The sequence below is a fragment of the Verticillium nonalfalfae genome (genome assembly GCF_003724135.2).
Source record: "Verticillium nonalfalfae strain VnAa140/NRRL 66861 chromosome Unknown scaffold_24, whole genome shotgun sequence".
NCBI lineage: Eukaryota > Fungi > Ascomycota > Sordariomycetes > Glomerellales > Plectosphaerellaceae > Verticillium > Verticillium nonalfalfae.
Genome location: NW_021167249.1, coordinates 218,211 through 245,597, shown reverse-complemented (window position 1 = coordinate 245,597; position 27,387 = coordinate 218,211). Strand labels below are relative to the sequence as shown.

The 27,387-nt window shown below is 57.3% G+C and overlaps 10 protein-coding genes across 10 annotated transcripts; 6 read left to right on the top strand and 4 right to left on the bottom strand.

Annotated features, from left to right (window-relative positions):
• Positions 1-1,184: 1,184 nt before the first annotated feature.
• On the top strand, positions 1,185-3,209 carry D7B24_004366 (uncharacterized protein; the record flags this gene model as incomplete). The annotated part of the gene is made up of 5 exons (XM_028638537.1): positions 1,185-1,386; positions 1,457-1,722; positions 1,773-1,902; positions 1,962-3,130; positions 3,183-3,209. The coding sequence occupies 5 exons, from the start codon at positions 1,185-1,187 to the stop codon at positions 3,207-3,209; spliced, it is 1,794 nt and encodes a 597-aa protein (XP_028496888.1).
• A 447-nt stretch (positions 3,210-3,656) lies between these two features.
• Positions 3,657-5,571, top strand: D7B24_004365 (uncharacterized protein; the record flags this gene model as incomplete). Its single annotated transcript, XM_028638536.1, has 3 exons — positions 3,657-3,749; positions 3,874-4,985; positions 5,094-5,571. 3 exons carry the CDS (start codon positions 3,657-3,659, stop codon positions 5,569-5,571), a joined length of 1,683 nt encoding a protein of 560 aa, XP_028496887.1.
• Positions 5,572-5,788: 217 nt separating this feature from the next.
• Positions 5,789-7,600, bottom strand: D7B24_004364 (uncharacterized protein; the record flags this gene model as incomplete). The annotated part of the gene is made up of 2 exons (XM_028638535.1): positions 5,789-5,907; positions 6,085-7,600. 2 exons carry the CDS (start codon positions 7,598-7,600, stop codon positions 5,789-5,791), a joined length of 1,635 nt encoding a protein of 544 aa, XP_028496886.1.
• Positions 7,601-9,248: 1,648 nt separating this feature from the next.
• PARP1 (Poly [ADP-ribose] polymerase 1) lies at positions 9,249-11,482 on the top strand (the record flags this gene model as incomplete). The annotated part of the gene is made up of 2 exons (XM_028638534.1): positions 9,249-11,303; positions 11,357-11,482. 2 exons carry the CDS (start codon positions 9,249-9,251, stop codon positions 11,480-11,482), a joined length of 2,181 nt encoding a protein of 726 aa, XP_028496885.1.
• Positions 11,483-12,204: 722 nt separating this feature from the next.
• Positions 12,205-13,436, bottom strand: D7B24_004362 (uncharacterized protein; the record flags this gene model as incomplete). The annotated part of the gene is made up of 2 exons (XM_028638533.1): positions 12,205-12,303; positions 12,369-13,436. The coding sequence occupies 2 exons, from the start codon at positions 13,434-13,436 to the stop codon at positions 12,205-12,207; spliced, it is 1,167 nt and encodes a 388-aa protein (XP_028496884.1).
• A 2,622-nt stretch (positions 13,437-16,058) lies between these two features.
• D7B24_004361 (uncharacterized protein) lies at positions 16,059-17,447 on the bottom strand (the record flags this gene model as incomplete). The annotated part of the gene is made up of 1 exon (XM_028638532.1): positions 16,059-17,447. One exon carries the CDS (start codon positions 17,445-17,447, stop codon positions 16,059-16,061), a length of 1,389 nt encoding a protein of 462 aa, XP_028496883.1.
• Positions 17,448-20,211: 2,764 nt separating this feature from the next.
• D7B24_004360 (uncharacterized protein) lies at positions 20,212-21,231 on the top strand (the record flags this gene model as incomplete). Its single annotated transcript, XM_028638531.1, has 1 exon — positions 20,212-21,231. One exon carries the CDS (start codon positions 20,212-20,214, stop codon positions 21,229-21,231), a length of 1,020 nt encoding a protein of 339 aa, XP_028496882.1.
• A 249-nt stretch (positions 21,232-21,480) lies between these two features.
• On the bottom strand, positions 21,481-22,172 carry YAH1 (mitochondrial matrix iron-sulfur protein; the record flags this gene model as incomplete). The annotated part of the gene is made up of 3 exons (XM_028638530.1): positions 21,481-21,716; positions 21,776-21,882; positions 21,934-22,172. The coding sequence occupies 3 exons, from the start codon at positions 22,170-22,172 to the stop codon at positions 21,481-21,483; spliced, it is 582 nt and encodes a 193-aa protein (XP_028496881.1).
• Positions 22,173-22,806: 634 nt separating this feature from the next.
• On the top strand, positions 22,807-24,335 carry UGO1 (mitochondrial fusion and transport protein ugo1; the record flags this gene model as incomplete). Its single annotated transcript, XM_028638529.1, has 2 exons — positions 22,807-23,678; positions 23,732-24,335. 2 exons carry the CDS (start codon positions 22,807-22,809, stop codon positions 24,333-24,335), a joined length of 1,476 nt encoding a protein of 491 aa, XP_028496880.1.
• Positions 24,336-25,303: 968 nt separating this feature from the next.
• D7B24_004357 (uncharacterized protein) lies at positions 25,304-26,305 on the top strand (the record flags this gene model as incomplete). The annotated part of the gene is made up of 1 exon (XM_028638528.1): positions 25,304-26,305. One exon carries the CDS (start codon positions 25,304-25,306, stop codon positions 26,303-26,305), a length of 1,002 nt encoding a protein of 333 aa, XP_028496879.1.
• Positions 26,306-27,387: the final 1,082 nt, after the last annotated feature.

Genomic DNA, 27,387 nt, shown 5'->3' with positions numbered 1-27,387 from the left:
AAATTAATTGTGAAGAGTTTCATTCTTGTAAGGGTACGTGAAAAATCTCAGATCCTTTTTGGTGGCCATCTTTTGCCTAGTAATACAATACTTGACAACCGTAGAAGCTGCAGTGTCTTCTATGACGAGGCTTCTCGACGATGCATATAGTGCGACTTGTAATTGGTAAAGTGCTTTGCAAAAGAATTGGAAGAGACGATTGCAGATCTGTGAAGTCGGCTTATTTGTCGTGAGGTATACAGAACATATGTGCAGCTCAGGGTTTCGTTCTCGCCCGCGCCGTTCCAGATACTGCAAACCTGATCTCGCGATATTTTACTTGTTGAAACTCTAAATCGCTGCCCAAAACGTTCATCACTTCGAGTACTCGGTTTGTATTCCTTCTCGATTGATAGATAGCGGCCCTCTTCAAACCTGTCTTAGCAAGCAAGCACTTCAGAACAACTCCAAGTCCTCGCTCCAACCGGCTCGTGAACACGATGACACCACAAGAAGATCATTGCCCCAAAAGCTCAATACTTTATATCAAAGATGCTGTCAAAACTCCAGTCTTCTCGTTGCAACGCTGGATCTCGGAGTTCAAGCCTCCATGCCCTCAATCTGGATGAATGCAAAAAAGCACACCTCCAATGCAACAGCTTGGCAAAACTCCCCCTCGACCTCTTCGGGACAATATCATTTACCCCATAGGATCACCAAAGGGAGGCCCTAACCGCTCAGAGGTTTCCTTCTCAACATCGGGAAGATGCACCCCGCTTTCGGACACTTTCTCTCTCGCCCCCCCTCGGGACTTGCGGTCTGACAGCGGAGTTTTATTTCTTATGTGCCGGCTCAAACCCCCGCTCGTATTGGTGCTTGGTGGCTCTGGCCGGCTGTTCTCACGATGGCACATTCATATCAGATCGTCTGGTTGAGCCAATGATATGAATGCTCAGACATTATATTGAATATGGGAAACGGGTGAAGGGCCAACGTGCACATGAACCGGCCTGCCGCTGAGAAATGACATGTTGAGTGGCAAAGACGACTTTGTCTCGAGAATAAGTGAGAAACGCCCAACCTGGCATATAAGCAGGTATAAAATGCTTGTTGAGGAGTCAACCACAGTCCTGCCTTGATCTGCCAGCAGTTCTTTCGATACCCAGCATAAGCCCCCTTTTCTGATCTGAAGCACCTACCCAAAAATGCCCTCCATCAAGGCGGCCATCCTCGCCTGCCTGGCCACGGCCTCGCAACTGGCCTCATCATGGCCGACAGCAAGCATGGACGGCATCAACATCCTGTCGCGCCAGAACCAGGTCCAGGATGAATACGACTACATCATCGTCGGCGGCGGCACGTCAGGCCTGACTGTCGGCAATCGCCTGACTGAAAATAACAGCGGCGGTGCGTTGCCTCTAATACCATGGCCTATTTTTTCACTGTCAAGTTCGTTGTACTGAGACTTTGATCATAGTCTCTGTCCTCGTCGTCGAGTATGGCTACTATGACAACCAGTCGGGGATGAACCCCCGGCGTATGTTCAACCTCACGTCCCGGCCTCAGCAGAACCTGAACGGCCGGTCTTTTTCCGTGGGTATCGGCTGCGTCGTGGGCGGCAGTTCCAACGTCAACGGACAGGTGTTCCTGCGCGGGACGTCCGAAGAGTACAACGCCTGGGCCGAGCTTGGTGGACCAGGCTCGACCTGGAACTGGGAGGGCTTGCTGCCATACTTTAGAAAGGTAAGAAACACAGCAGAGGAAGAAGAAAGAAGATCGCTGACGCAATGCAGGGCATCACCCTGACTGGTCCTAACCCGCAGCACGCGCAAGAGTTCAACATCAAGTGGGACATGCAGTACTGGGGCACAACTTCCAAGATTTACGCAACCTTTGGTCGCGATGCTCCGACACAGCTCATGAGTAAGTGCAAGTTGGTCTCCGCACCGACGGCCATAGCTGTGCTGATGTGCGTGCTTCAGAGGTCCTCTACAATGCCATGGCCGCCATGCCGGGCATGACCGTCCCCGTCGACAGTGGCGCCGGGCAGGCGGGCCTCTACTGGTATCCCATGTCCATGGATCCTACCAACTTTCAGCGATCATACTCCCGCACAGGTCACTGGCATGGTATCAGCAGGCCCAACTACCAGATGGTTGTCGGTGCCAAGGTCAACCGAATCCTCTGGGGCGCTGAAAACACGGCGACGGGGATCCAGTTTGTCAGCCGCAACCAAACGGGCGGGCCGGCCACGCAGGTGCGCGCGCGCCGTGAGGTCCTGCTAGCGGCCGGTACGGTGCACACACCGCAGGTGCTGATGCTCAGCGGCGTGGGGCCCCAGGCATTGCTCCAACAGGCCCGGATCCCCGTGCGAGTTGACCTGCCGGGCGTTGGCAGCAACTTCCAGGACCACAGCTACATTCCCAGCATCGCGTATCAGTGGGGCACGACGCCTGGAGGCGGCGGTGGATTCCCGGGGTTCCCGACGCAGGGCGGTGCGCCGGCGCTCGCGGCCATGATCGGTCTGCCGGTAGTCAGTCCACAGCGGTACCAGCAGCTCGCAACGCGATACGAGAGCCAGAACCCCACGAGTCACCTGCCGTCAAGCTACACGGCAGAGCAGATTGCAGGGTACCGGAAGCAGCAGGAGATCTACGCGCGACTGATGCGTTCGACCAACGTTGTGTTCCTTGAGATGATGATGTACGGGCCTGGTGGCAGTGTACAGAACCTGCACCCGCACTCACGCGGAACAATCCTCATCAACCCATCCAACCCAGAGGGAGACATGATCATCGACTACCGGGCGGCGACCAACGACGTGGACCTCGAGGTCATGATCGAGACAATCAAGTTCATGCGGCGATACATGACGACGGGCCAGTTGGCGCAGTACAACGCCAGAGAGACGTCGCCGGGCACCGGGGTGAGCAGCGACCAGCAGCTGATCCAGTGGGCCAGGGGCCAGGTCATCCCGTCAGTGTATCACCCGGTGGGGACGTGCTCGAAGCAGCCGAGGGAGCACGGCGGTGTCGTCGATGAGAACCTCAGGGTGCACGGCACAAAGAACCTCAGGGTGATTGATGGGTCCATCATGCCGACGATTGTGGGCGCGACGACATCGATGGCCGTGTATGCCATTGCTGAGAAGGTGAGCCCATGCTGCTTTGGTAGGCGGGCAACAAGAGACTAACTTTCGACAGGCCGCCGATCTGATCAAGACGACCTAAGGGAGCCGATGAACGCCCACACTTGCCAAGCGGGTCAGGCCATGTCTGATGACCGATCGCTGTTGGGCAATGGCCGGGGTTGGTCCAGAGGTTGGTCGATGCGAGGTTATGGAATGTGGATGTTGATAGTGTTGAGTTGGAACGGTCGGAAACGGCAGGGCAGGTCGGACTTGAATTGTTGGCGTCGGCAGGTACCTTGGTTCGGCAGTCGTTCCTGCATTACAGGACTTACCTAAGGCACCTGCCACCTGGAAAGGCATCGCGCGACAGCAAACACCCTTGTGGCCTCGTAGCGGTAGGCAAGCGCCATGACGTGCGTGACGTGACATTGTTGGCAACAACGCGCTTTTACTATTGTGAGCTCGCTCCTTCTCACTTGAGTTCACCCAATCCCATTCGCCCGCCCCTGCCACTCTCATTCATCACCACATTCCGTTCGCTACAATCATGAGGCCCTTCCTGGTCATTGCATTGCCAGTCATCTTCGCCACAGCACCATCGGCAGCCACTTTCATCTTGGGCACTGAACATGTTTCCTTGGTAAGTCTCATGTGACTCCAAGGCCTCACTCAGCCTTCGAGAGAGCCAGGTCCCAAGCTGGGATCCGGGGCATCGGAGCTCGCCACCTCCACCACCCGATCTCTTGACTGATCAAGCCACCTAGACATCTCAACCCCGCATCACGCTCAAGGACGATACCGTACTTGGGCCCTTCAACCTGTCTGTTCCAGTAGATCACTTTCACAATGAGACCCGCTATGAACCGCACTCCAATGGCACGTTCCCTCTGAGATACTGGATCAACAAGAAACACTACCGTCCCGGTGGCCCCGTCTTCTTGCTCGCCTCTGGCGAGACGACCGGTGAAGACCGCCTAGGCTACCTTGATCATGGCATCATAGCCATGTTCGCCGAGGCCACCCACGGCCTGGGCCTCGTCCTCGAGCACCGCTACTATGGCACGTCCTTCCCTGTCGCCAACGTCTCCATCCCCAACCTGCGTTTCCTCTCCACCGAGCAGGCCCTTGCCGACACGGCCTTCTTTGCTGAGCATGTAGTCTTCCCTGACCTGGAGCACGAGGAGCTCGGCCCGACAGACGTCCCCTGGATCGCCTTCGGCGGCTCCTACGCCGGCGCCTTCGCTGCCTTCCTGCGCAAGCTCTATCCTGATGTTTTCTGGGGCGCCGTCTCAAGCTCAGGCGTGACCCAGGCCATCGTTGATTACTGGGAGTACTACGAAGCGGCGAGGCGCTACGCCCCCGCCGACTGTGCCGACGTGACGGCCACGCTGACCGGGATTGTTGACAATATCCTGACACTCCGCGGCCCCGCCACCGAGACGGACCGCCGCGCCTTGAAGAGCGCCTTTGGCCTTGAGGCGCTGACGCACGATGACGACTTTGCGAGCGTCCTCTCCTCCGGCATCAGCCAGCTGCAGGGACAGAATTGGGACCCGGCCCTCGACCGCTCGTCTTTCGGGCTCTACTGTGGCAGTCTGCGCAGTGACGGCCAACTCTTCGCAAGCACGCGCCACCTCGAGGGCACGGTCCGGCGCTTGCTTCACGCTGGTGGGGTGTCAGACGATGAGTCGCAGAGAGTTGACGGGCTGACCGTCAAGCTGCTCAACTTTATCGGCTACGTCAGGCAGGATGTCAAAAGTGCCTGCCCCGACGGGGATGTCAAGAAGTGCTTCGCTGTCCGAGGCAATGAGCGCTGGCAGAGGATCGACCTCGATCAGGGGATGGAGCGCAGCTGGTTCTGGCAGGTTTGCACCGAGTACGTCACCCATCTTCGTTTTTTTTTTCACTTTTATCTTTATCCCTCCCTCCTCCTTTCTCTGCCTGCATCCACGATCCCTCGCTTGCTGACATGCTCCCAACGCAGGTGGGGTTACTTCCAGACCGGCTCTGGCGCCCCCGCAGACCAAAAGCCACTCGTCTCCCGTCTCATAGACCTCAACTACACCTCTCTTCCCTGTCGTGAGGCCTTTAACATCACGACCCTCCCGGACGTAGAACGCATCAACAAGCACGGCGGCTTCGGCTTCTCCTATCCACGCGTCGCCATCGTCGACGGAGAAGCCGACCCCTGGCGCGCGGCAACGCCGCACCGCATCGGCCTACCCGAGCGCCAGAGCACCACCGAGGAGCCCTTTCTCCTCATGGGCGGTGGTGCGGTGCACCACTGGGACGAGAATGGCATCTCGGGCAAGGATGCGCGAGAGGGCTATGGAGAGAGTCTGCCGCCGAACGAGGTGAAGAGGGTCCAGGAGGCGGAGCTCGCGTTTGTCAGGACCTGGGTCGATGCGTGGTCTGAGGCCAAGACTGCCAAGGAGGACGAGTCTTTCTCGCTCGAGCTCTAGTTAGCAGCATCAAATTGAGTCGGCACAATGTGTTACTCCTTACAGAAGAACGCTGTGACTGGCGTACATGTTGAGAAGCCTCTGTAAAACTCGTGACAAACCAAAAAGCGAAGCGACATCTGCGGCCACACATCGTTCTCATTATCAACTTCGAAGCAGCGCTTGACCGCTGCGAGGTACCTCATAAAACGTGAATCATCTACGGCAGGTTGGCATGCTAAAGCATATTGGCAGGGCTGAACCCCGCGTCCCAAATCTCGTCCAGGGCCGCACCAAGCTCATAGCCATCGTAGCCATTCATCCAGTCATCCCACTCCTCGTTCGCCAAAAGCTCGTCTGTGTGAAAGAGAAGGGCACTGTCAGCTTCAGGCACCACCCATGTCATCATCTTCGTTCATCTCATCCAAGGTCGCTAGAAGAAAAAGAGAATCAAAAGTCAGACACGACCAACAAGTGAAGCGCGCGCGCGCTCGTGCAAAGAGTACTACTGGGGGGGGAGGGGGGGTCACTTACGATCGTCTTCGTCGTCCATGGTCGGGTCATCGCTCGAGCTGACATCCGACTTATCCTCTGAACCTACATCGGAAAGGCCCTTGACGACGACATCGGCTGCCATGTCCTGGATCCATTCGTCCCACTCATTGCCCAGGTAGGCACGCTTCTGAATCGCGTTCGTCGTGCCCTCATGCGACAGGGACCTGAACGTCACGTCGCGAACGGCGCTGCGCTGCTGCAACCGTTGCTGCGGCTGGCCGACCATCATGTGCTTTAGTTTGAGGCCGTCAACGCGGCGCATCCTGCCGAAGAACTGCCTCCAGAGGTTGCGCCGGTTGGGTACGTCGCTGGTCTCGACGCTGTTTCTCACGAGTGTGACCTTCCACAGCTCGACGCCCTTGAGCGTCGGCGCAAACTTGTGAATGACCTTGAGGAGTGATTCTTGGTCAATGGCGAGGATGCCAAAATCGATGCTCTCAAGATAAGGAAAGTCGACTGCCGGAGGCAAGCGCAAAACGCCAGGGGTGTTGGGCGTTGCGGGAAGCTTGGACGTATCCGGCGTATCAGGGATTGGATCGGCAAGCCATTTGAGGAGATCGGTTGGTGTATCGTTGCGGTGAAAGTTGAGACGTAAGTGTTTGAGACTGGGCAGATGTGAGAGGAAGACGCGGAAGAGGTAATCAGGGCACATTTCCATGTTGTGTTCTGAGCCATCGGCGCTGGCGTAGCGGGTCGGAGAGCTTATATCCCAGTCATGACGCTTTCTCACGACATCCAACGGCAGAAAGATGGTCTCTATTCTCGAGAGCACGGGAAGCAGAGAAGCTTTGAGGTACTTGGGAATGTTGAAGGCGGTCGCACGAAGACGGCCGTGATGGTGTCGAAGGACCTCAATAGTCGTCGGTGTGGCGCCTGAGCCGGCCAGAGCAGCCAAGATGATGGAGAAGACTTGGGAGGCATAGACGCTGACTACCTCATCATAGCCACTTCCCCCGAGTAGGCTAACACCGGTCTCCTTCCAGACAGTCGTCGCGCCGTAGCTCGCCCATTTCGCGCGCGAGCCGTCTCGGAACTGACGCGCATCGGATGCGTAGTCCCGCATGCCTACCACGGTAGGTTGGAGGTTGCGGAAGGCTTCCGTCAGCATGAGCACGGCTTGTCCCGTCCAAAGGAACGTCCGTTGGTCATCGCAGCCCGCGGTGTAGAGTGTGGTTTTTGCTTGCGAATGCACTTGTAAGCCCTCCTTGTAGTAGTCCAGGCCGATGATGATGTGTTTGAGACAGTCACCGATCCGCGAGGTGGACATGTCGATGAGAGCCTGAAGACTGTCTTCGGTGAGCATGAACTGCTTCTTGCTGAAGAATTCCCTGCTGAAGGTTGTGAAGAGGGACCTCTCAATGGACCGACAGGTGAGGCGCAGGTTGCCATGTTCTATCGTCGTGAGGTGGTCTGTGATGCGAAGGAAGACCTCAAGTGGGACCTTGCCAAAAGAAGTGACCGCAGAAGCCGGCGATTGATGTGGCTGAGACGTCATTTTGACCACCGGATAGCTACCTTTTTTACCTGCCTAGGGTCATTTGAGTAATGTTGTTGATGAGGTCGGGCTGATGGTGCTTTATTTCAAGGGGAAGAAGGAGGTTGACGTAGCTGGGGTATTCTCTCAGGTACTTTACCTACCCAGGTAGACATGGTGGGGTCGAGGGTGTCAGTGGAGCTTACCTGTTAGGCTGCAGCTGCATGCTACGCTCCTTCACCGCAAGGTACCTAGGTATCTACCTACCTTACCTAGGTACCTTAGATACCTTAGGTAGGTAGATAGGTGGCTAACGTGCCTAGGTACTTACCCCTGGTGCAGATCACATGGGTGCACAGGCCTCGGACGGCCTGAAGGACTACTAGCTGGCTTGGCTGGTTGTCAGTCTGTGGCCCCGTAGAGGCACCAGTAGTTGAACATTACTTCCTCTGGCTCATTCAGCATGTCACCGCACTCTTTGACCTTTTTTGTTTTGACCTTCTTCGGTGCCCTTTGCGCAACGATTCCGTGTATTGTTTGACTTGTCGTAATGTTGTCACCTCGCCCTGTCACCTCGCCCTGAATTGCCAGCGATAGGTGGGCGGTAGCCAACGCATCCAAGTGCCAATCGCTTTTCGCTTGGCTGTGTCAATTGATCGCCATGGCGTCAATTGGCTTCAGCCAGCTTTGTGCCACAAGACCTGAATTCGCATTTACATGATACCAGTCCAGGCAGCAGTGCCATAGACGTGGAGTCACGATAATCCTCTGCCTCAGGGATTATCAGAGTCGTGCTGCCCATCACGTGTTCTCGTGTCAGTAGGTAAGGTAGCTGAAGTATTGTGTCGCGTCGCGTCCAGGCACCAGCGCGGTTGGACCCACGAGGGGCGACTGGTGCCTGCCCGACCTGAGCCAAGCGACCAGGGAAAGCGAAGCTCACGACAAAGATGGTGCTCCTTCCTTGAGCACTTCCTGGGTACGAGACGTGACGTTTAAATGGAGAGCATTCCCATCCGAACATCAATTGGGATTCTTCCTCCCAGAGGCTTCAAAACATCTCACAGCAATCAGGCCACTCCTCGTTACCAGCATTGCTACCGGTCACCACTTGCATTCCGTCTTGCAGCTACACCATCTCCAATTGACCTCTTGGTTTCGTCATAGCTCGCAGCCCAGTGGTCAGTACAGTCACACAACACGAAGCGAGAACTGCCGACCTACCCAGTATGTACCTTCCTGGGTCGCCCTCATCAAGTCCCCCCTGGCGCGAACAAAAGCTCAGCCTCGGCGCTAGAAACACAAGACGCCACCAATTCAACCACCCCACCACTCATCCCCCTTTTTGACACCGAGCGACGTCGGCCCACCTCGCGATCCTGCTTCAGAGGTGACTAACCACAAAGGTACGGAAAGCACGGCATTGGATCACCTTCCGCCAAGATACCTCTCTTTACAGCCTTGACAGGCGCTACTTCCATCTCATCAGTGCGTCTCAACACAGACGCAAGCCAACAGTTGTGCTGGTCCATCCCCATCAACCTCGGCCCACCACTCACACGATTCTTCCGTCATCATCAACGTTCCATTGACTCAAACGTCGCAGCTTGACAATCATCGCATTCTGTTCCAGGAGGTGCCATTCGGTACCAACCTGACCCCAGCACACAAGATGGGTCGCACACGGTCATCAGCCGCCTCTGCAGCAGCTGCCAACAACGCAGCAGCAACAACATCGCCACTGGATGGATGTGTGGTCGTTCTAGGCGGCTCCTTCCCTGCCCATACTCAGGCTGAGCTGTCTGGCGAAATCCGCTCGCTCGGTGCGACGGTAGCTACCACAGTCACCAAAAAGACCACGCACGTCATTGTCACGCAGGCCAACTACAAATCGAACGCCAAGGTCGGTCAGGCGCTTGCCCAGGAGGATTGCCTCGTCGTCAGTCTTGAGTGGGTGGACGAATCAAAGCGCCTCAACAGCAAGGCACCAGAGGATCAATTCGCGCTCAAAGACGAGGATGACTCTGATGCGGACGTTGCCCCTGCCACAAAGGCAGCTTCACCTACGCCCCCGACCGCCAACCCAGCACCAGCACCAGCCGCATCCAATGGCACCGCCAAAGGCTCACGGAACGGCGGGGCCACGCGCAAACGGCCTATCGTCGCTGTCAAAAGTGACAGCGACGACGAGGACAAGAAAAAGGCTCCGCTGAAGAAACAGAAGGCCACCAATGCCAAGCCAGCGGACAAGAAGCCCGACGTCGTCGATCAAGTTGCCAAATCGGCGGACATGGTCGTTCCGCTGGATGAAGGAGTCAGTGATGTCTACAAAGTCTTTATCGACCCCAGCGGTATGATCTACGATGCCTCGCTGAACCAGTCCAACTCGAGCAACAACAACAACAAGTTCTACCGAATCCAGCTCCTTCAGGACGGCTCGTCTTTCAAGACGTGGACCCGATGGGGCCGCGTTGGTGAGTTTGGTCAGAGCGCTCTTCTCGGTTCCGGAGGGTTCGACGATGCCCTTCGCAACTTTGAGAAGAAGTTCAAGGACAAGAGCGGCCTACGCTGGGCGGATCGTGCCGAGAACCCCAAGCCTGGCAAGTATGCCTTTGTCGAGCGCAGCTATGCTCCCGACTCTGATGACGAGGATGACGCCGAAGACGACACTGAGACTGCCGCTCCAACATCGGCTCAAGAGGAGGATACCGAGGAGCAAGTCAAGATCGAGTCGAAACTGGAGCCCGCCGTTCAGGACCTGATGGCATTGATCTTTAACAAGGCTCACTTTGCCGCTACCATGACAGAGCTCAACTACGACGCCAACAAACTGCCCCTCGGCAAGCTCAGCAAGACGACCATCTCTCGAGGATTTCAGTTCCTCAAGGACATGGCTGAACTCATGGACGACAGCACGCTAGCGCAATCCAAGTGGAACATGACGGCCCATGCCGCTACGGAATACCTCTCCAACACATTTTACTCTATCATTCCACACGACTTTGGCCGCAATCGCCCACCGGTCATCGCCACGACCGCTCAACTCAAACGGGAAATTGACCTTCTCGAGAGTCTGTCGGACATGAAGGCTGCTGCCGACATTATGAAGATGGACCGCAAAAAGACCAGCGGGTCTGATATTCACCCCCTTGACAAGCAGTTCCAGGCTCTTGGCCTTGACGAGATGACGGCGCTCGCGCCCAAGAGTTCGGAATTCGAGCAGCTCTCAAACTATTTGATCGAGACGCGGGGTGACACGCACTACATCAAGTATAAAAAGGTCGAGCAGATATTCCGCATTGAGAGGCAGGGCGAGCTGGATCGTTTCAACGATCTCGACCTTTCCAAGACTGGTTCTGACAGGCGCCTGTTGTGGCACGGTTCCCGGACGACGAACTTTGGCGGTATTCTTAGCCAGGGTCTACGCATCGCACCTCCCGAAGCGCCCGTAACGGGGTACATGTTCGGCAAGGGAATCTACCTCGCGGACATGTCGTCCAAGTCGGCCAACTACTGCTGTCACCACCAGTCGGACAACACGGCCCTCCTGCTACTCTGCGAGGCCGAGCTCGGTGATCCGATGCAGAAGCTGACTGGCTCGAGCTATAATGCTGGCGACGACGCCAAGAAGCAGGGTCTTCTGTCTACTTGGGGTCAGGGAACCACTGGCCCGCTCAAGTGGAAGGATGCCGGCGAGGTTCACCCGTCTCTGCAGGGAATAAAGATGGTAGGTCCAGATGTATGACCCGACGCAGACCGATGCTGACCCCCCTCTCCCAGCCCGATCTGAGCATGAAGCCCGGTAAAACTAACGTCGACAACGCTTACCTTCTCTACAACGAGTTCATCACATACGACGTCTCGCAGGTCCGTCTTCGGTATCTGCTCCGCGTCAAGATTGGCTGAGCTTCGAGGCGTGGAGATTGATACTATGGAGAGATTTCCCAGCGGTGTTTCAGGAGCTTTTGGAGGGCTGTCAAAGGATTTTACTTTGTTCACAGGCACACTGTGGTTGCTACTTATTTTGTGCTTGCGGTCCGGGGCGGAGCCTGCGCGGATGGATTTGGCAGCAAAGGGGCGAAGATCATAGGCGGCATGATCATTGGAGTTTGCTTCTTCTAATTTTTAAAAAAAGATGTGTCGTCTGACGAATTCGCTAGTTTGACAAAATGGAATGGCGATACTTGCTGCATCATGACGAGACCTGATTTACCTCTTCTCTCATTTCACTGCGATCCCGTCATTGACAGGTCCTTCGAACAAATGCTTCACAGCACAGCCTCACGCATTCGAACCCAGCCCTCACAGGGACAAGGTCTTATCCAGGGTAACATCGATGCCGGGTCAAATGCAGCCGAGGCACAGCCAAGAGAAGGACGCCCCGCAGGAGACCCTGATGAGGATCTACAGCACGACACTACAGCACGACACAAAAGAACCTAGTTAGAGAACCTGGGGCAAGTTTTCCACCACACTTCTATTGACACGCGTTTGCGTTTCTCTATAGTAACAAGGCCATTGTTCATCAGGCCAGATGCTTGCGACCACCCGTGTCATGGGCTCTAGATAAACCCTGCTCATTCGGGCATTGCCAGGCACGCGCGCGCTGTAATTACAAATCCACAAGTTTAGTTCTTCTTGTGGCGGAGCTCCCACTCGTAAGCGGCGAGCATGAAGGGGCCGACGCCACGGGTATCGTTGGGGACGACGGGAATGTCAGTGTAGTACTGTAATCGCGCGTTAGTCCTGTCTGTCACGAAATTCGCAGCTGCGGTGAAGGGGGAGTTCCTACCTTGAAAGAGGCGTCGCTGTTGAGCGAGCCGACCTGGACGGTACCCTCAAAGTTAATGGTACCGTTGCAGTGGCGGGTGACAAAGTCATCAATAAGGTGCTTGTACGCCCTGGACGCGGGCTCGAGGTAGGTCTTTTCGTCGATGAGGCCGAGACGCATACCACGAAGCCAGCCAGCGGTGAACATGGCGGCGGAGGAAGCCTCGAAGTAGTTGCCCTCCTGGCCGGGGTAGGGCTCGTTCATCACGAGCCACCAGCCGTCAGAGTCGGGGTCCTGGGCGCGACGCAGACCATCGGAAAGGGTGACGAAGTACTTGACAAGGCGCTCGTAGCCGGGGTGCGCTTTGGGGAAGACCTGGATCGTCTCGAGCAGGGACAGGATGTACCAGCCCACGGCGCGGTTCCAAACAATGGGAGCGGCGCCCGTCACGGGGTCGGCCCAGACAGCCTCCTTGCCCTCGTCGTAGCCGTGAACAAGCAGGTTGGTCTCGGGCACGCGCGTGGCTGCCTCGATCTTGTCGTACTGGAGGATGATGTCGTCCCACGCGGTGGAGTTGTTGGGCTCGAAGACCTCGGTGTACTTGGCGTAGAAGCTGTCGGCCATGTAGATGCCGTCCAACCACATCTGGTTCTTGTAAATGGGGGAGCGGTGCCAGAAACCACCAGTGGGCGTGCGGGGGTGGCGGTCGAGCATGCCGCGGATGGTGGCGGCAGCCGTGGCGTACTTCTGCTCGCCGGTACGCTCGTACCAGTAGATGAAGTTGAGTCCGATACGGTAGTCGTCGAGCGAGTAGTGTTCCGGGCGGAAACCGACAATGGTGCCGTTCTCCAGAACGACCTTCTCGTCAATCTGGGCACGGTACCAAGAAAGGAGGGTCTCGTTGCCGTAGAGCTCGTAGGCGGCCTCGTAGCCATTGTAGACGACAGCACGGCCGTACCAGTAGGCCCTCTGGGTCTCCCTGTTGTTGCGGATCCACGAGTCGGCCATGGTCTCGAGGATAGGCTCGGCGACCTTAGAAACGGCCGCGGCGGTGGCGCCGACGGCGAAGAAGAGGGCGGACGTCTTCATCTTGAAAGGCTGAAGAAGGAAATGCTCGTCGGATAGAGAGAGAATCGACGATGAGGAAGGGAAAGCGGGCCATGGGGGGACGCGTTGGCAAGCTTCTCTTTATACACGCGTCGAGAAGCCCCTCAAGAAAATGTGGCGGTCCCTATGGCGTCTGACACATGCAATCCTTTCCCCAATTGCCCAATCAACTACATGGTCATTTGGCAATGCGGACGAAATCACCGCCAGGGGTAGCGGTCGTGAATGCGTGCTGTCGACAACATCCTACTTTCTGTCAAGGTTTTGGGGCTAGAGCGATTCAGGCCATATCGGATGGGGCAATGCAACGACGTTGGCCACACAGGAGTCGGTTGGCGGAGAGGATACCGATCTTGGCTGTGGCCGAGACGTGGAAAATTAAGGTCCGGGACCAGATCAACGTTGAAGCGGTATCCGCTCCCGTATCTTGGCGAGAGACTTGGCGCGTGGAGGTCCGGGGTCTGCGATGAGGGGGATGGCTTGGAATCGGCTTGGGCGGGTCGTCGCCGCGGGGATCCATGAGAGAAAATGAGCTTCTTCTTAGTTGCCGGATGGAGCTGGACGCTATTTAGCGGGCCGTTTGCCTGGGCGGCCAGGACAAGACTCGCAGCCCATCGCCGGTGGTGCCCCCCGCAAGCTTGGCCTCGCCCAGCATGCCCAGCACAACCAGAGCAGAGCACTGGCGGCTGCGGCTACACAGTGAGGCCGTATACACGTGTTCAGACAGAGGCATCACCATATCTGGCCAAGAAGCTTGGTGTTGGCGGACATTCATTTCTCCCGCAAGTGTGAATTTCCGGTCGTCCCGCCGCGTCGGCAGCCGTCCGAATCAAGAAAAATGCAGCAGGCAGGCGAGGAGGGGCGCAATATATCCCGGCTTGACCTGTCTTGCGATGGGCTTGGCCTCGACCACCAGGTATCGTGGTAGTCGGTTCGGCCTTTTCCGACTCGGGTCGAGATACGGCTGAAAGCGAGGAGACGTGTCGTTTGCCGAAAGATGCAGTCCCATTGATCCGGGTGTTCTGCTGACCCAAGCAGTGCAGGTGCGATCCCGACCAACGAGTCAGCGACCAGGCATGGCGAATGAAGACGTGACGGCTGTTGGTGGTCATGCAGGCAAGTGAGCCGAGATACAGTTTGATCTAGATGAAGGCCGTTGGTGCTCCCCACATGGCCAACGAGGGCACGAACTTTCTTCAATGCAGCGAGCGGGTCTCTGTGACACTCGTTGGCGAACGTAAGCCAAGCGTGCAGAGATCGATTGCGATCAAAATGGCTGAATGCGGTAGGTATAGCGTGGTTGTGTTCCATTTTGTTTCTGATCTTCCTCGACGGCGAGCCGCAGCCGCTCCCGCTATCTCTCACACGGCTATGGCCAAGGGAGAGGCGGATATCCGAACAGAGGGCCATGGCGGGCCTTCGGAAACGGGTAACGGCGCGCGCAGGGCGTTGAAATAGTCTTGGCGCTAGAAAAGAAGATTTGGTGGCGGTACAGGGAGGAGGAGGAGGAGGCCGGGGGGTTCGTCCAGGATCGAGTTGGTTCTTGGATGCAGAGCAGTTGGTTCAGTGGCCGACAAGAGAGATCCAGGGGTCTGTGGTGCAGGAGGCGAGTACCTGGGCGAACAGGCGAATACAGGGAAGGGCGGCGTGTTGTACAATTAAGGTCAAGCGCGTGGGTTTGGTGGGATGCCCCTGCAGGAGTTTGTGGATCATTCGGCTGTGAGGGGCAGGCACGTCTGTGCTGGGGCGACCTTCTTCGGGACGAACCTGCCCTCCTTCCAAGACGTCGTTTACGTCTTCCTCTCAAGGTGGCGGTTGCCTCCCTCGATTCGATCCTGCCTCTGCGTGCGCCTGCGCCTGCTCCTGCTCCTGCATCTTGACCTGCATCCTCGCTTGTATCTCTACATCCGGATCAGCTCATGTTCTGCTTTCATTTCCTCTGCATCTCACTGCAGCACCTGTCAGCAAGCGAGAAGCGTCATTTCCTTTCCGAGTTTCAGAAGCCTCCCTGGTGGCGATTTGGTCATGTCATGGTGCGGCTTGGATAGCCGGAAGCTGACGACATGTGAGCAAAACGTCCTGTGCGGCCTTTGAGAACGTGTGAATTATCTTCCCTTGCGTCTCTGCTCGACCGCAGCAACGTCTGAATTGTTAGTCCAAGTCCGAAAGGGAGACAGAAACTGACGAGTGAGTTAGGCAAGCGCCGCCAGTTGGATCGCACAGGCATCAAGCTGCTTCTGTTACTGGCAAGAAGCAAGACTGGTTGGTGTCACCGACGCAGTCATATTGGTGCTGCACTACCTATTCAATTTTCCAAGCGGATGCAAGTCACGTGCACATGACGGAGATCAAGAAGTAATTTCAAAACGATTCATTGTACTACCTAAGCAAAATCACGCCCGCAAGCCATTGAAGCATATCCCAGTGGATTGCTTCTCTTGATTACCAGGCCCGGCAGAGTTGAAACCCCAAATCTATCATCCGAGCAGTCGGGTTCCTAGGAGAGCCCGAAGGCTGGAGATGCGAGAGAAGAGAAAGGGGTAGAGAGCAGAAATGTGGAAAAGTGCCACTGTTCTGCTTCTATTGTCGACGAGCGACCACCTCTTACAGGAAGAGAGCGGCGGCAGCGAAGGCGATGACGCCGAAGCTGGCGATGGCCTTCTCGGCACCGGCAACGACAACGTGGTCACCCTCGGGGTAGACGTTGCCAGTGGGGGTGACGGGCTTGGCGGGGTTGACAGGAGTGACGGGCTTAGCAGGCTGCTGGGGCTGGCCGGGGTACTGGGGCTGGGCAGGGTACTCGGCGGTGTGCTTGTTGTTCCAGGTCTTCTCGTCCTCGGGAGTCCAGGGCTTGACGGGAGCGGGCTTGCAGTCGTGGCACTCCTCCTCGGGCTTGCAGTCCTCACCCTGGCAGTAGACCTTGGTGTTGTGGCACTCATCGCCGTGGCAAGCCTCGTGGCCGCACTCATCGCCGTGGCAGACGTAGTTCTTCTTGCACTCATCGCCATGGCACTTCTCCTCCTCGCAGTGGTCGCCGTAGCAGATGACCTTCTTGTTCCAGTAGTCACCCTCGGAGTGGCGGTCGGTCTCGTACTTGCAAGAGTCGCCAGTGCAGCAGACCTTCTTGTGGCAGTCGTCTCCGTAGCACTCCTCAGCGCGGCAGCGGTCATCGTGGCAGACGACGCGCTTGTTGCACCAGTCACCGAAGCAGGGGTAGTCGAAGGTGCACCAGCCACCGAAGCAGACGATCTTCTTGAAGCAGTCATCGCCGTAGCAGTGAGCGTCAGGGCCGGGAGTGGGGAGGGGCTTGGGGCAGTAAGGTCCCTGGCAGGGGCCGCAGGTAGGGCAGAAAGTGCGAGTGATGGTCTGAGTGGCGGTGACGACGGAGCCGGCGGAGCCAGTGAAGGTGGTGGTGACGGTGTCGGTGACAGTGGTGGTGCCGGTGACAGTGACAGTGCCCTGACCGGGGACGGGCTCGACGAGGACGTAGACAGTGAGGAGGATGCTCAGGGGCAGCTGGCGCTTGGCGACGCCGCCACCGATGGAGCCACCGCAGGACTGGAGGGCGTTGCCAGGGCACTCAATGTTGCAAGAGCCGGGGGCGACAGACTCGGCAGTGCCGAGATCCTCACCGCAGTAGCAGTCGCGGCCGTTGGTACCGGCGAACTTGGTGCCAGTGGGGCAAGAGGCAATGCAGAGCTCGTTGGTCATGGCGCCGGAAGACTCGCCGAGGACAAAGCCGGGGAAGCCGGCGTCGGAGCCAACGCAGCCGAGGAGAGAGTAGCCACCGATGGTGCCGGGGTTGGCGGGGGCACCCGAAGGGCCGGGAGCCATGGAGGAGGCGACAGAAGAGGGGCCGGGAATGTCAGAGCTGACAGACTGGCCAGGAGCCTGGCGCTGGTAGACGGGCTGACGAGCAGCGGCCTTGAAGTGGCTGGAAGCCATGGCGGTGGAAGCACCGAGGCCGAAGGCCAGAGCAATGTTGCAGCGCATTGTTGCGGTAGGTTGTTGATGAACGAGTGACTGTTGCTAAAAGAGCGACTGAAAGAGAGAAGAAGACCCCGAAGAGTGTTGAGCGGTGCTCGAGGTTGTTGAGTTGTCGAGTTGAGAGTGTGTGAGGATGAGGATAAGAAGAAGGTTGTATGATCGGGGGCAGTCCAATGTTATCTTATACTTTCAACACGCCACAGTCTCAACGCGCTCGACTATGGCTGGCCTGGCTGTCTGGGTTGCTTGGGTTGCTGTGCGATTCCCCCTTGGTTGCTGCAAATGTTGCGATCCTCCCTGTGGTCCCGTGGGTCCCAGCGCCTCGACCCACGACATGTGCGAAATGAGACGGCATATTTTCGAAGTCCGGCGTCCTCCCAGCCTTCCTCATTGGCAAAGGGAGCCTCAGTCGCCCATCACCTTGTTGTTTGCGGCACGCAGCAGCAAGCCCGGGAATGGATCCGCAGTCGTTGGCACTTGGCGCCTACCAATATGTCTCACTCTGCGCTTCTCGTTCCTGGGGAGAATCCTGCGGAGGGAGGCTCCGTCCCCTTGAGGCGCGCTTGAGTCGGCCAATTGAAGGGAGTTCCACTGCACCAGGATCGGTGTCTCAGGTTCGCGATGTGTGTTTTCATCCAGACGTGGAGGAATGCCATGGCGGGGGGGGGCACCTGGGCTACGTTGGTCGGCCGTCGTCTTCCCACCCACACCATTTCGCATGTTAGTCAAGGTTCGAGAGCAGTAGCGTCGGGTCTCTATCGGCCTGTATTTGGGCATGGCACATGAACTATCAGATCTCTTCGTGCCCTTCCCCGGTGATTCATCTGCCTTGCCCCTGGTCTAGGAGCGTCCGCATTCATCCACTTCCCCTGGGCAGGTCTCACGATCCAAGACGGCCATGCCTCGGGCGTGTCTGAGGCTTGACACCCGTGGGAGCCGAGATGAAAATTGATTCCTCACGGTGCCTGAACCTGCTTGTGTGCCTGACTATTGGACGCCGACTTTTCACCCTCATCGCGATCTGTCTTTCACTGCAAAATTGCTTCCGGCGCTTCTCGTGATGCATGACGTAGCGATGATGGGAGTCCTCGGCGTCGTCGGCATCTCGACGTCCTTGGCCCGCGGCGGCCGTCAGCATCTGCCATCCGAACGCAGATGCAACTATCGTGATGTCCGAACACAGCTAGTAGGACCAGTATCATGGGACAGGTGGTGACCGCTCGTGACGTGATGTGCCTGGCCGTCTCTCTGAAAACGACGGTGACGACCGGCAGCAGCATGGATGGCACGAGTGCAGGCACGTGGGCGACGATGGACGCTGGACCGGTGTTGTGTCAGCCTCCGAACGTGGGATCCAAGTCATGTGACTGGCCTCAGGTATGGCAACAATGCATTGTCCTGCGATTTGGTCAAGCGCGCGCTGTTGCCATCGAGGCCGATGTTGCGTGCTGAGTTTTGAAGAGCCGCTCCGTGTCAGCACGAGCGGTTCTTGCGAGTGATTGAGTCAAATGGAATACTTGACTCTGCACTGTTCTATGATTGGCGTTGCACCATGTGATCAATCTGTGGAAGGGAAAAGTCTGTATTAGCAAGATTCCTGGCGCGAGTACCGTGCATGAAGCTCCGTGCCTTCCGGTGTTGTGTTGTCGCATCATGCAGTTGAGCTTTCGGCCATTGGCCTGGTTTATGCCGTCGGTATACTGCGTAGAGCAATTCATTTGTTGAAGTGAATGATCAAGAGATATTCTGCTGGCCCTGTACGTGGTCGTGTCACCACTATGCGATTGATGGCGTTCGTTCGGGTTGTTTCGTATCAATAAAGCAGGTAGGTAGCCGGGCAACAATGTGATGGCGAAAGGTACCCGGGTAAGATAGTTGATTCACACGATATCGGTTTCATGAATTCATTCATCTCGGCCGGGGTGGTTGTGCTTCTTCGTATATCGCACCTGACGTCGATACCTGAGCTGTGATGTAGCTTGACTGAACTTCCGAATCATGATGCATCTCTGTCAGTTACCCATGAGCCCAACTCGGGCCTTGAGAATATCATTCAGATCTACATCCGGAAACTTGATGTAATTCTGCACTTTCATTTACTTGTTAAGTTCTGTTTCCCCTTTTCTGTGTCGAATGTCCGTATTTGTTCGTTCATGAACCTGTACTTATGTTGATCACATACTCTCTAACACGATTCAATCACCACCGATCACCTGTATATCAGATGGGCAATAACAGCGCTCAAAACACAATAAAATGCTTATTGGGTGTCTGAAATAATTTTACAGCATGGGTACATGTCGCCAACTGACCGTTGTGACACTGGAAGCAGCTGAAGCCTTTTCATCATACATTTGGTTTGCAAAGAGATTCTACACGAACAACATCATGAACGCGTATCGGCGAAGCTTATGACCAACGTCAGGCTTACTGCGACCAGTCAAATTACGGCAACCAATAAAGGACATGAAGCACAACCAATTGGAACCGTAGAGACGCGTAACAGGCTCTCAAGCAGACCGATGCTACCATCGCCGTCTTCACGCTGTTCGAGGGGCATCTCAGACCCCGGCCGAGGACCCCGCAATCGACCCAATTGCCCACCGCAATCAGGACCCAGAGCAGCACACCGCCTTTGGCCCGCCCCACTAAAAAAATCGAGATGGCAATTGTGCCGGACATCTGCAGACTACCACCGAACCCAGCAAATCTTTTTCCCATCGGGCCCTCTCTTCACGAATCCAACACCGAAACCATACATCACCCCAACATGGCCGGAACCATAGGCAGGAAGCGGGCGCGCGAGGGCAAGGTCAAGCCCCCGCAACCCACCAAGAAGCAGAAGAGGCAGAACCTGCGCCACTACGACCGGGTTGCCAACGACAGCGAGGAGGAGGAGGGCGCGGGCGCGGGCGCGGGCGACTTCAAGGCCGTCAACCTGCTCGACTCGGACTCGGACGACATCCACAATGCCGCGGCCGACGACGGCGCCGAGTCGGCGGGATCCATCAGCTCCGGCGACGAGGCGCCGCGGGCGCCCCCGAAGAAAGTGAAGAAGGCCGCCAAGGCAGCGAAACCAACGAAGCGCTCGGCCGCCGCCGAGGCGCAGAAGCAGACCGCGGGCTCCGAAGCAGACGACAATGAAGACGACGACGCCCAGAGTGCGTCGGGCTCGGAGGATGACGACGACGATGACGATGACACGGAGGACTCCGTCTCCGACAACGAGGGCAACCTCAACGCGCCGCGCCGCGACACCAAGTCGAGACGGAACGACCCGACGGCCTTCTCGACGTCCATTTCCAAGATCCTGAGCACCAAGCTGCCGAGCTCCCGCCGTGCCGACCCCGTGCTCGCACGCAGCGCGTCGGCGCACGAGAATGCCAAGCAGGCGGCCGACGCGGCGCTCGAGCACAAGGCGCGGAGGCTGGTGCGGCTGCAGAAGCGCGAGGCGATGGAGAAGGGCCGCGTCAAGGACGTGCTGATCGCGACCAATGCGGACAAGGCCGGGGACGCGGCGGCCGAAGCGGCGTCGTCGACGGGGAGCGTGCTCGAGTTTGAGAGGCGCCAGAGGAAGGTGGCGCAGCGGGGTGTGGTCAAGCTGTTCAACGCCGTGCGGGCGGCGCAGGTCAAGGCGTCCGAGGCCGACAGGGCCGCGAAGAAGGACGGCGTTGTGGCGCACAGCCAAAAGGTGGCCAAGGTGACGGAACTCAGCCAAAAGGGCTTCTTGGACCACCTCGTCGCGGCGGGGAGCGGCATGAAGAAGGCGGCGCACATTGAGGAGGCTTGATTTCGTGGATTGGAGCGTGGAAGACGCTGGCTGGTACGCCTGGCGTTTTTTCTTGTAGATTTCTGAGAGTGACGTGTTCCTCTATCCAATTCCCTAGATACCCTCGAATCACGAAACGGTGCTGCTGCTTATGTGACACATGCCCCCACCCCGCCCTCCATTCTCACATCACCAGCCTCGTTTTCACCCTCTCCTGAAATTTGTTGTACAGCATAATTACATCTGGGTTCTGTTCTGTTGTGCTCGGCCTTAGCTAAAGTCGCTGGCTTGTAGGTTCCGCGTCATCGTCGGCAGCTTGACCGTCAGTCCATCTAGCGCCTTGGTCATCTTGACCTGGCACCCCAGCCTACTCGTCTCAGTCAGACCAAAAGCGAGGTCCAGCATGTCGTTCTCGTCATCGTCAGGCTCCTCCATCGCGTCGTAATGGGCTTCGTCAACGACAATGACGTGGCATGTTGAGCATGCACATGATCCGCCGCAAGCGCCTTGTAAATATTAGCTCATACGTGTTCGGCCGAGTGAGATTGGCGAAAATCATGCTCACCCTCCATCTCGAGATCGTTGTCCTGCGCGATATCCAACAGGTTGTCCCCCTCACACACGGCAATTTTGTGCTCATCGCCATCCTTGTCGACGAATGTGACCCAGAGCCTACACAATGTTAGGACCACAATGGAGGGAAATGGCAAGAGAAAATCTTACTCCTCGCCAGGCTTGGGGGGGTCGAGATGACCGTGGGACGTCGCAGCCGTCGCAGAGAAGGCGCGCGCCTGCGGCCATTGTATCCTCCTGTTGGCCAGCTTGACTGGGAGACGCCGGGAAACGACGAGAGGCGACTGCGTCTGGTAGGATCGTGTGGTCATCTGGACGGACCGGGCTTGACGTGAAGCATTGGCAGCCAGGCGCCGGATGGCTCCGGTGACGGGGGCGTACGTGTTCATGGCGTGGGGGATCGTGAAGGTTGGGGTGGATGACTGGTCGGGTGGTCGGCCTGCGTGCGGTGATGACGCGCACGGTTTCTTTCAATGTCGAAGATAGGAAGCCTCGATGGCCGGTATCGCGCGCTTGGGATTGTCGGTCGGAAGGATTCCGAAAGTAGTCTGGGCCGCAGTGGCAGAGGAAATTGAACCGCCCTGTCTACCGGGTCAAGATCAAATGCGAAGTCGCTCCACGGGGCAGCACCGGGTCGGCGCCTGCGAAATTTGTCTGACGGCAGCTCCGATAAGCAGCATCGGTTATCGAGGGGGAGAGCTTAACAAACGGTGCCTCTCCATTGGACGAGCACCCCGAAAAAAAGACCCACGAAGATGTTGACGTTTGGGGCTGCTTACCAAATCCTCGCTTTATCTCCGAGCTGCTACTGGTGCCGCTCTTGCCAGTGCTGAGGTGCTCCTGCCAGTGCTGAGGTGCTCCTGCCAGTGCTGATGTTGCTGCAGCTGCCGTCATGCAAATTTGGCGCCAGTGACGCCAGCGACCGGACACAGACACGAGCAAAAGCCAGTATCAGCAACATCACATCACCTCCCCCCCCCGCTGTTTGCTGGACGATGCTGCACAACCTGCATCGCTCGCACAATGGCTTCACATCGAGAAGGGGTTAATCCCTTGCGCCCTTACTACAAACCACCGACAATAGGCGAGGTTCATGATCCGACACCTGCACCTGCGAATCCCTTCTCCAGCAATGCGCCATCGGGCGATCGTTACGCGTCCAAGGCGCGTGACATGTTCAACGACATGGACTACAAGGACTACATTGGCGACCCGTCACCCTCTGCTGTCCAGACGGTCAAGGAGATTATTGACGAGCTGTTATGGAAATACACATCGGTTCTGATGGCCCAACCTTTCGAGGTTGCCAAAACCGTACTTCAGGTCAGGAGCAACGACGACATTGTTCTCAACGGTGCCACCCCGGTTTCGACGCCCCTTGCCACCAGGAGGATATCCAACTATGGAGACGAGGAATTGTTGCAAGACGACCACGCATCCGACTCGGATCCCGACGAGCCCGCCTACTTCACGTCGAATGTCCAGGAAACGCCTACGCCCGCCCACCGAGGCCGACGGAACCGTCAGAACTCTTCGTCGCTCCCGTCGCCACGGCCGTCATTCAAGGGCTCTGCGGCAGCTACGCAGCTCAACATTCGTCTGCCCGATTCTGTGACCGAGGTCATCGGCCAGCTGTGGCAGAAGGAGGGTGCTTGGGGCGTATGGAAAGGCTCCAATGCTACCTTTCTCTACACGGTTCTTTCCTCGCTGTTGGAGAACTGGTCTAGGAGTGCTCTGAGCGCGCTGTTCAATGTTCCCGATCTTGGCGTCAAAGACGATATCGAGAGGATGATCGACATTGCATCGCCTTATCCCTGGGCCTCGCTCGGTGTGGCGGCGGCGGCGGCCGTGGCGACGGGCTTGATGCTCGCGCCGCTGGATTTGGTCCGCACGAGGTAAGCACTGTGTCGCTTATCGCTCCGAAATTCTGGTCTAACACTATTTCAAGGCTTCTCCTGACCCCGATATCGAGAGGTTCAAGGCGGACCCTGTCCACTCTCCGCGCTCTCCCGTCCTACCTCTGCGCTCCTGTGCTTGTGCTCCCTACCATCTTCCACTCACTCATCCACCCTCTCCTGACGCTGTCGACTCCTCTTGTGCTTCGCACTCGCTTCATGATTGATAGTCAGGTCTCTCCGACGACATTTTCCATCGCCAAGTTTTGTGCTTCCTCGGCGGCGCTGTTCGCCAAGCTCCCCCTTGAGACTGTCCTCCGCCGCGGCCAGGTGGCCATCTTGTCGAGCGCGCCGTACATGCGGGCGCTGGAACCCCGGGAGGTCAAGCTCGAGACAGTTGTGCCGGCGGGCCGGTATGCTGGTGTGACGGGAACGATGCTGCACATCATGCATGAGGAAGGCTCCCGCGCTGTGGCCAACAAGCCGACAACCGCTAGAACCGGCAAGGCGAAGAACAAGGCCAGAGTCGCAGAGACGGTCTACCACAAGGGCCAGGGCGCCGAGGGTCTCTGGCGCGGATGGAAAGTCAGCTGGTGGGGGCTCGTCGGGCTCTGGGCGGCCGGTGTCATCGGCAACAGCGCTGAAGGTGAATTCTGAGCGGACAGAAAGGGCGAATTCGAAGTGCGTGGGTGAGCCAGGCCAGTGCCGGTATGCGCTGGCTGTCGACGCGGCCTGTGCTTGGTGGTGTGAACTGTATAAGAGTTGGACTTTTTGGGCGTTGTGGGATCCTGGCCACCGGTCGCTGCGGACAACTCCCCTTTCTATTTTTTTTTTTGGTTCTTCTTGATGAGACATGTCATGATATCCCCCTCACATGCGGGTGTACAAAAGATGTTGCCATTCTTCATAATACAACCCTCTTCTATTTCTCTCCAGCCCGGACGTGGGATCTTGTGGCCGACATGCTATGGTGTTCATTTGCTGCACCCAACGTGCACCACCCGACGCGCATAGCAAGCGACAGCAGTATCCCTGGTGTTTTCCTGTCGACTCAACTGTCAACTCACATACAGCCTCTCTGAGGACGCCCATCGAAGGGATCGATGTCTTGCGATCTGCTGAAACACACAAGGCCTCAAATGAGCCCAGGCTCATCGTAGGTCGCAAGAGGGCTCGCTCCCGATTCTCTTGGCAGTGTCCCAATTTCTCCAAGCGGTTTTGCCAAGATCTCTTCTCGCCTGCCTGTCGCGCCTCCACTCTCTTGGCTCAATCTTGGCTCACCTCTGCATTTCGTTTTGTCCTTTCGAACGGGGTACACAGACACGCGCGTCCCGTCTTGGGGTCTTGAGGGGGGAGTATTTGGTATTTCAATCCCCCGACGACCCCACCGAATGTCGTCGCTCCCACTCTGATTCCCTCCCTCTCCCTTCTCTCCCGCCCCCTTTGTCTCCGTGCGCGTCGGAGCACACCGAGAACGCCGCCACCACCGCCAGAAACCTCCGCCGCGTCGCAGTCGTGTTGGTTCGTTTTCGGCAATTGAGCGTCTGCCAGGGTGGGCTGCACCCGGATTCTTTTTTTTTTCTTTTTTTTATAGTCGACTGCACCCCGTTCAAGTCGATCAGGATATGGCGCCCTCGGCTTTCAAAAGGGTCTTTGCTCTCCTCGCCCTTGCCACGATCGGCAGCACCATCACCGTCTCCGACTCCACAAATGGCCTTCCCGGAATTGACGCTCTAGCCACAACACCGTTGCCGATTTCCGCTACGCGCAAATCCAGGACGGCCCGCCGACGAGTCGAGCCAGGAAATGGATCGTCGGAGCCCATGTCGGGATTGGCGGCGCTCGGCTGTGTGCAGGTTCCCGCTCTCGGCAAGGCTGAGATGTCCGATCCTCACATGACGCCGCAGGTCTGTCGGGAGCGCTGCGCCGCGGCGGCAGAGGGTGCTGCATTTGGAATCGCCGCCGCGACGAAGTGTTACTGTACTGTCGACGTCGCCCTCCTCACGGCCGTAACGGACGTGGAGCCGTCGTGCACGCTGCCAGCCTGTCCCGATGGCAGGCGCCTGCCCTGTGGGGGCGAGGCGGGGATGATGATGGTCTATGCGGCGACGGACGCTGAGGCTCCGGGCTCGGGACGCACAGAGGGACTTTTGTTATCCGAGGCCGCGGGGCGCCACGAGAGCGAGAACGAGGGGGAACGCGTGGAGCTGAGGGCAGCATCTCCTGAAGCGTTTCCTGACGATGGTGAAGAGGACGGTGATGCCGATGAAGACGACCACGAGCCGTCGTCGGCGCCTGGCGGTGTTCATCTTGGCACGACGGCGACGATAGGGATCGCCGTGGGCGCAGTTGCGCTGTCGGGCGTTATCACAGGTATCGTCATGCTGCTGTTCTGCCGTCGGCGACGAGGCCGTCAGGAGAAAAGTCGGGGGACTGACAGGTCCCGCGGGCGGGGGATCTACGAGCGTGCAGGGCCTATGCCGCCTATGCCGCCGCCGCTTTCCACCGATCGAGGACCGCGGAAGCCTCACGATGCCATGGCCGTGACTGTCCCATATACGATCCCGGAATCACAGGATCGGGGACCGGGTCGAGACACGTTTGAGATGTCAGAACGGTGGAAGTAGTCGCCTGCTATGGAACCTGAAATGAAGACATGATTCAAAGACAAGAAATGAGTGACGGGTCTTGTGACACGCTTGAAAGGTCCAGCGCCAAGGTTGCTTTCTGGCCATCTATTACAAGGTCGGAGTATCAATGTCGACTGCTTCCGGACTCAGGGCTGCGTGCTTTTGAGACGGATTGAGCAGATAACGAGAAGGAAATCTGCCACACCAACCTTTGAGCAGGTTTCCCACAACATGATAAGAGGCCACGAAAGTCGTAGTTGGACCTTAAACTTGACATCAGCAGGAAACAACCCCGGCGTCGATTTAGAGGTTGCTGGGTGGTCATACAGCGGGCGCAGAGTCACTTCGAATGATGCCACCAGCCCCGAACGCTTCCGGTTCTCTACGGTTTTTCTTCTATTTCTGAGATTGAGCGTCGTACGACATGGAAGCGAAAAGAACATCGACGTAGCCTTACTCGCGTTTTCCTAGCGCTCATCATGACAAGCACATCATCGCCTTCGCCGACCTCGGATGCCATGCGACATGATTGCGACACCCCTTCGGACAACCGCTTGAGTAATGTGGCAACTCGACGCTCTAGGCCACGGCCCGACGAGCCCTGTAGCTTCTTGGCTACCTTGGCGACAAGCCGACCGGAGGTGAACCCCATTCGCTGTGCATTGTAGTCCAGCGTCTCTCATCCAAAGGCCTCTACTCTGGCAATCCTCACGAACGGCTTCGAACCTTCACTTCGTCGGCACATGGACTGACCCTACATCCTTAGTGAATACCCGCGCGGCATCTTAAGCGTTCTGCTAGGTTCCCCAGAGCCGTCCAGACGTTGTCGGTCTGCATTCCGAGGCTTCCATGCGATCCTCTTCGCTACCAAGCTTGCCTCCCTTATGGCCATGCCGACGGCTGCCGTTGGCATAACGTAGTGGAGGCCTCGCAATATCAGTAAAGGGGGCCACGTGAACGTTCATGGAATCCTCGGGAAGCAACTGACTGACGTGTCGCAGAAAGACGCTGCCCAGCAAAAGGTCGACTTACCCCAGACGCCTGCAGTCTGCCTCAGCGTCTGGCAGCAACCCCCTCTG